The sequence below is a fragment of the Garra rufa genome, chromosome 11 (genome assembly GCF_049309525.1).
Source record: "Garra rufa chromosome 11, GarRuf1.0, whole genome shotgun sequence".
NCBI classification, from domain to species: Eukaryota; Metazoa; Chordata; class Actinopteri; order Cypriniformes; family Cyprinidae; genus Garra; species Garra rufa.
In genome coordinates this window covers 32,352,000-32,360,248 of record NC_133371.1, presented here as the reverse complement: position 1 = coordinate 32,360,248, position 8,249 = coordinate 32,352,000, and the positions used below count along the sequence as shown (strand labels likewise).

The following is an 8,249-nucleotide window of genomic DNA, read 5'->3' as shown; positions in this document are numbered from 1 at the left end:
TGATATTTGTACAATAGTTATTGTTATTTAATCACTTCTCAAATTAGAATATAGATAGAGACAAACACACAAAAAACATTTAGGTTGATATATGAGTTATAGTATCTTTATTATTATAATTATTATTATTGTTATTTAAGTAAATTAATATTATGTATTATTAACTAATATTATTTATTAATTATAGATTTTTTGTGTGCACTTTATATTTAAATAAAAGTAATTCATCGTAAAATCCTTTTTTTAAATTATATTTTGGACAATAGTTATTCTATTATTTAATCACATCTTAAATTAGAATATAGATTTAGGCTGATAAAGTGATAATAATTATTTCATTAAATTAATATTATGTATTAATTATTAATAAGCTATATTATTTATAAATTATAAATCAATGTTATTTTTTTAATGTTATTAAAATAATATATTTATTTAAATATATATTTCAAAATGGCAGGTTGATTGTTTTTATGTGCACTTTAAATTTTAATAAAGACAATTAATCATAAAAAATAGAACAGATAGAGACAAAAAATATTTAGGCTGACAGTGAGTTATAGTGTCTTTAATAATAATTATTATTAAAAAAATATGTATTCATTATTAATTTTTTATTAATTATATATTAACAAATTAATGTAATTATTCATTAGAATGTTTTATTAATAATAATTACAATATTAATTTATTGTTAATTTATAAAGTAATATTTTATATATATATACACACACACACACACATATGTATACATATAACATATTTTTATATATTATTACTAAAATTATCATTATTTTATTATTATTAATATTAATTTTATTAAAATAATATATTTAATTAAAATATTTCAAAATGGCAGGTAGATTGTAGTAGTCTGGAAAATAGTGAATAGTGAAAATGGTGAAAAATATCAAAAGTTTTCAAACGAAACAAATGTTGCACGGTGCAGAATTTCAGCTAGATGGCAGTAAAGCAACACGGTAAATCTTATACCGACGTGGACCGTTCTCTTCAATGTTTTATCAGGAAATACTGTTCACCTGGATTAAATAACACATGCCTGTCACTATGATGACACGATGTACAACAATCAAGAAAACAATGAGCAAAAAACACATTTTACGTCCTTACGTTCATCTAGTTTATGTCAGCGATGATGATGACAATGAAGAGCACACCAATTCAAATCGTTTTTTTCGGTGGCACTGCTTTTTAAAATCAAAACTGGTTAAATTAGCTGAAACGAAACCGTAGACAACGCATTTGACTTCATTTCTATAAAATATTTCCCTCACAAGTTCTTCAGAACAATGCGTGCGCGTTACCGTGCTCCTCAGCAAAATACACCACGCTACGACAAATGTATAAAACACAAGTGTGTTACTTTCACTGCTTTTCTTCCTCCCTTTCTTTTAAGCCTCTTTTCGATGGTGGCACAGCTCAAAAGAGAGACTAGCTCATGGTAATGACAGATGTGGACACGGGCGGAGTTGAGAGCTGTGAAAACTACACAACTGTTGGCTCCACTATTGAGTCTGTATGCGCTTTAACCAGAGCGGAGAACGGCGTTTACCTTCTGATATATCCTACATTGGCTCTTTTTTGCTGGATAATGCGAACAAACCATCTTTCTGAAGCGCTGAGTTGTTGCTACAAGCACTAGAAATAAAGACAGAAGACGCTGAGGAAAAGTACGCTGCGTATTGAGCGAGACCTTCGAGAGGTGAGTTATTATTGAGTTATATAGTGACTAAATGAAGTAATCATTGCCATTCACAAGCATGCAGGGTTTGTTACATGTTAACGTCTGAAAGGAAGTAACATTAACATTAAGAGTTCCGGCGACGATTAAGAAAACAACAAACTGAGCCAAAAAAGCGCAATTCTGCGTTTAACCAAAGCATCACAACAATCAAAGAGACCTCTGAACGTTTTAAGACAATTGCGTCATATAATGGTCTCTAAGATTATAAAAATGAAAAGTACAATTGGCATATGTGCTAAATTCTTAATAATGTCATCTTTAAAGAATGAATTCAGGTAAAAAGGATCATCCCAATGTCAAGAAGTTGCCCAGTTTACCAGTTTACCTGAATTGCACCTTAAGACATGTTGGTGTATATGTGACCCTGGACCACAAAACCTTAGCAGGGGTATATTTGTAGCAATAGCCAAATATTTTACATTGTATGGGTCAAAATTGACAAAAACAGTACGATATTAAGTAAATATCATGTTCCATGAAGATATTTTGTAAATTTCCTACCGTGAATATATAAAAACTTAAGTTTTGATTAGTAATATGCATTGCTAAGAACTTCATTTGAACAACTTTAAAGCAGATTTTCTCAATATTTGGATTTTTTTGCACCCTCAGATTACAGATTTTCAAATAGTTGTATCTATATAAATACTTTTTTGACTTCATGCTCCACCAAAAATATCAGTGTTAGGTTTAATTCAAGCCTAAAAGTGATGTGTGCATATGATTCTGAAAAACCTAATAGATTGAGGCAAAATGAGCACTTTAATTGACCTACTTGCTTTTTTTGCAGTTGGACAATTTTTAACTGCACGTAGACCGCCAGAACCTCCATTCATGTTGTTTTACAGTCAGCCATTATAAACTTTTTTCAACACTGTATGTCTCAACACCTTATCATAGAGTCAACAGGATGTTGCGCTTTGTAATATTTAAGTGAAGATGTGGTTTGACACTCGAGCAAAAAGGTGATGCTTAAACTGCAGCACTAAGTCACAGACACGCTTGAATAATGGTCTTTGTGCCCACTATGTTGACATTTTTAAAATATATATTCAAACTACTTCCTGTACTAGTTGAATATATAATCCAGTTAACTAGAGTTTTAGTAAACAAATTATTCACAAAAAAACCCCCGTCAGGCTTGCTGTTATTATATTAATAAGAGAGTATTTACTGCACCGTTTGACATTAAAAAACAAATGTAAGTGTGAATTGATATCAGATAATTTAGATGTTCCTCTTTGCTGCCTTGTTTGCACACTTTTTAATTTCTATTGTACCATGAAGATAATGCTCAACAGTATGACAGGGCAATGATGTAATTATGTCGCAATTATTCCCTTAAATGGAAAGTCTCTAGATGTTTGATTTTTGGTGGTTTATGTTGGACGTCTGGAGAGTTGGCTCACAAACGCAGGAAATCATATTAAATCACTGTTATTTTGGAATATTTTGGAAAAATTAAATTCTTTGTTTTTCAGCATTTTTGTGTATTTGAACCCTTTTCAACAATGACTGTATGATTTTGAGATCCATCTGTTCACACTGAGGACAACTGAGGGACTCATACGCATCTATTACAGAAGGTTCAAATTCTCATTGATGCTCCAGAAAGAAAAACAATGCATTAAGAGCCAGGGGGTTAAACTTTTGAATGAAATGAGGATGTGTACATTTTTCTTATTTTGCCTAAATATCATTTTTTTTTTTCAAATTTAGTCCCCAGTTGCTCTCAGTGTGAAAAGATGGATCTCGAAATTATACAGTAATTGTTAAAGGGTTTCAAATACACAAAAATGCTAAAAACCAAAGAATTTGTGGTACCTGAAGGATTTTTCTGAAGAACAGCGGGCAGTTTAACTGATCAGGACAAACAAGGAAAATTAGCCACAACTATTATTAAAACAACAACAACAACACAGTATTAAGAATCAAGTGTATGTAAACTTTTGAACAGGGTAGTTTTTTTTTTTATTTGATTATTATTTTCTCTTGTAGACTATATTTAACCGTCTTTGATGTGAAATGTCTTATTCAAGTCAGTACTAAATAAAAAAAAAAACATGCATTTTGTATGATCCCTCTTATTTTGGTCAATAATTAACATTTTGCAGATTCTGCAAGGTGTATGTAAACTTTTGACTTCAACTGTATATATAGTATGGATGTTTATGCAGTTTTTTTATGGTAGAACAATGAAATATGGCTTCAGTTCTTTTATGACTGCTCTTTATGATCACGCTTTAGCAATACGTTCATTTAAATGGTTAATAAAATCATAAGAGTGTACTCCAGTATACTTGATTACAGCCTTGCACTTGTTTTCCACTCTTTAATGTCTAGCTTTGTGCTATCTGGCAATGAACCGTGAAGATAAGTAATGAAGTGTTGAGTTGATGATCACTTAGGTTAAGTCATCTCGGATATGCGTTGCCATTTTGACCTCAAAATGGGTGGGATAAGACACTGAATGATTTTATGGACATTATTCCCAGACAACAATGATTAAACTAGGAAGCAAGGTTAGGTGGGAGGATTATTCATTTGCGAAGTGTGTTTTGACATTGCATGAATTACACGTGTCTCATCTAGGTGTGTACTTTTTCTTGGGTAAGAATTAAGCGTTCACTGTTGAGACTGTGTATCCTGTTTTCCATGACATCACAGTCATGTGGAACATGTCATTATTCTGGGAATGGTTAGCAACACCTCTGCACTATATAATGCTTATTTACACGCAGAGTTCAGTTAGAATCCGAACAACCCCTAGAGGTTACAAAGATGCCGTTTTGGGATGGAAACTCAGGTGAGTTTTCGTCTCATTTAGTAAATGATCAGAAAAAGGTTTATGTTGTTTATAATTTAGCGTAACAAGTTTGTCCAGAGTGATTTTTTGGCCCTAATTTTCTCAAAATCAAACGAGGTTACAATGAGGCATTTACAATGTAAATGGATGAGTTACAGATTTATAAGCTGAAATGTGAATTTTATAAATGCATAAAAACATGTAAATTAATTCTTCTGTCAAAAGGTATATTATTTAAATTATGTAAGTTGAAATCACAATTTTTACAGTCCTTTTAGTGTTTTTATGGCTTTGTTATGTAGGGGGCCTAGGAAATCATTTTTTTTTCTCCTGTTTTATTTTTCTAGATGGGTTAAATAAAAATATTTAAAAAGCATGTCTGATTAATTTAAGTCATGAAACTTACACATTTAAACATCAATTTATTAAAAATTTAACATGGATCTTATTTTTTTCTGAGATTCAGTTATATTTTTACTAAATTCTGTGGTTTTCTTTTTAATGGTTTCATTAAATTTTAAGAATAAAAAAAAACATGTCTAATTAAATGATTTGATAAAGAATTAATTTATTATTATTTTCTTTCTTACCTTTTCTGTGTTGTGTATTGACATTTTTTCTGATCAATAAATTCTGGTAAATAAATGTTCCGGTAAATATTCTTAAAAAATAATGTTTTAATAATAATTTTACTAGTAGTAGTATTATTACATAAAGTAATATATTTCTGTCACAATTTCTTCAAGCTAAACCAAACTTTTGTGTTGACGGGTTGCTGTGAAGACCTTTAAGTTTCTGTTTGTATTTGATGTGAGGATAGTTTTTCTTAAAAGAAACAGAAAAATGCTCATAAAGGGACTCTCAGAGCAGTTCTAGAGATTTAATTTGTTCATGTACTTATATATTGAGGAGACGGAGGCAGAAAACATCGCAAGTGTCACACATCACTTCAGTATGTGTGTACTGTGTAGTAAACAAAACTGTGTGTCTGCGCCATTCATTCACACACACAGAAAGGCCCAAAATATGAAGCATTCATAATTAAATAGTATTTTTGCAGCTTAATATTCACAGACACTAGTCTATATTGCGTTTTGATTAATTCATTCCAAATTGGGCAAATTTTGTGACATTCGGCGTTATACAGTAAATTCCATTTTTATGGCAGGATTCTATTCTGTCCTCTCCATCACGGAAATCATAGCGCCCTAGTTAAGTCATGGTGACAAAGTAAAAATGAATGTTACCTAAGGTTAGTTAAGCAAATTTTCACACTAAATTCATATTTAGACATATTGTTTGTTATTGTGTCTGTATGTGTGAACCAGTATTTTAATGTTTATGAATATACCTTATTTATTTCCATTGTACAGTAAGTACCTCACTGCGACCCAGATTTGTAATAGTTGACAAGTTGACATCAGTTCTTAATCTGATTGACTCCGATTGACTTCCTCTTGTTTACATGATAAGTAGTACCGCTAATGGTGATGCATTGTGATTCTGTGTAACATGATTGTGAAGTCATTTTCCATCATGCTTTGTCTATGGTGGTCACAGCCTAATTGTGGTTTGTGACATTAACACAGAAAGAGACAGTGGTACATCAGTATCTAAGCAACAAGAGCCCTCACTGTATTCCTCATGTCCTGGTGTGACGCTCGTGTTCTGCGTGCGCGTATCTGCGGGAACTGATGCGTGTGGAAATCATAGGGTGTTTTCATGTTTTTGAGGAGTTGTTAGTCAGGGGACCATGAACCCAAGCATCCTAGTTTCTCACATGTGCCCAGTCATTTTTGTGAGATCATTTTGTGAAAATCATTTTTTTAAAGGGATAGGTAACCCAAAAATGAAATGACTTACCCTCATGTTGTTCCAAACCCGTAAAACACAAATTAAGATATTTTTGATGAAATCCGAGAGCTTTCTGGCCCTGTATAGACAGCAACGCAGCTACAAAAAATTAAGGTTGAACCACAGATGTCACATGGACTATTTTAACAATGTCCTTACTACCTTTCTGTGCCTTGAACATGTCAGTTCAGTTGCTGTCTATGCAGTTTTTTTTACTGAATGAGTGATACTTTGCATCTAAGAAGGTATACTGAGAATAGAACTACTCTTTTTTCCCCCCCAGGGTTTGGGAGAGGAGGTACTCCCATCTCCATGGCCTATACTCTGGCCTCAGGCCCCGATGCGGGTCCTGCCGTTGGGCCCCACTGCATCACAAAGGTGGAGCTCTCCGTCTGTGGCTCCAACCTGCTGGACCGCGACGTGGCGTCCAAGTCTGACCCCTTCTGTGTTCTTTTCCATGATGTGGATGGCAACTGGGTGGAGGTAAGAAGTGATTAAAAGTGTTCACTTTCCACCTTTCCGTCACAGATAAGTGGAGTTGTTGGAAATAACACTGGTTAACCTTTTATAAAATCTGGTGATAGAGATGGATTTGGGTTTGTAAGAAAACAGATACAGTCAAACCAAAAATTATTCAGACACCAGACACGTATAATTTTTGATATTTTTTTTACTAGTGGGTGCAGGTCACTATAGTTCATTTATGTAAGTGAGCATAGCAAAATAAAGTAAAAAGTATAAAAAAATTTGAGACCAAAAATTATTCAGACACTTGATCTTGACACCTGGCCATGTTTTGCTTAAGGTTTTTTTTTTAATTTCTAATGCAAGCTTTTTACACCACAGACTGAACAAAATTGTGACCCTGAACCACAAAACCAGTCTTACGTAACATAGGTATATTTGTAGCAATAGCCAAAAATACATTGTATGGGTCAAAATTATAGATTTTTCTTTTGTGCCAAAAATCAATAGAATATTAAGTAAAGATCATGTTCCATTAAGATATTTTGTAAATTTTCTACCATAAATATAGCTAAACTTAATTTTTGATTAGTAATATGCGTTGCTAAGAACTTCATTTGGAAAATTTTAAAGACGATTTTCTCAATATTTTGATTTTTTTTGCACCCTCAGATTCCAGATTTTCAAATGTATCTCGGCCAAATATTGTCCTATTATAATAAACCATACATCCAAAAAAGCTTATTTATTCAGCTTTCAAGGTGGTACAAATCTCAATTTCAAAAAATGGACCCTTATGACTGGTTTGTGGCCCTGGGTCACATTATTGGTCAACAAATAATTGTGTAAATATTGTCATACTAACAGTTGTTACTATTTTCTAAACTATAGCGAATAAATGTGATAATGTGATAAATGTTGAAGGTGTCTGAACAAATTTTGGTTTGACTGTAGGAAGTGATATCTTTGGGGACAAAAGTACAAGCTCCAAGCATAGAAAGCTAAAATAGCTGGCATGTAGGAAGCAAAATCTGAGGAAAACAGGTTTTAATCTCTTTGTACTGTGAATAAAAAAATGAACCGAGGATCAAAATAGGTTGCGGTGCGAGCGCACACGTGTCTGTACAGTCTCTATGGTACTGTGCCCTCAGTGGTCCAATCATCACAGGCCAGTGCTGCTGGTCAGTAGGGCAAGCCGGCACATGAAATCACTCTTCCACTGCACACTGTAACCATGGAAACACCAAGGGACAAACAAAGGAATGTGTTTGTAGTATAAAAATGCATGGTTACATGCATTTTAGAACATGATGTGCGCTATTCAGAACGCTAATATTCACTGAATAGATTTGAGACTTG

At 32.8% G+C, this 8,249-nt stretch overlaps 1 protein-coding gene across 1 annotated transcript in view; it reads left to right on the top strand.

Annotated features, from left to right (window-relative positions):
• The first annotated feature begins 1,469 nt into the window (after positions 1-1,469).
• Positions 1,470-8,249, top strand: part of cpne2 (copine II) — a 33,047-nt gene continuing 26,267 nt past the window's right edge. Inside the window, exons 1-2 of the mRNA XM_073849976.1 lie at positions 1,470-1,723; positions 6,709-6,908. Coding sequence (XP_073706077.1) covers positions 6,738-6,908 — 171 coding nt within the window. The 5' untranslated portion in view covers positions 1,470-1,723; positions 6,709-6,737. The remainder of the gene's footprint in view (positions 1,724-6,708; positions 6,909-8,249) is intronic.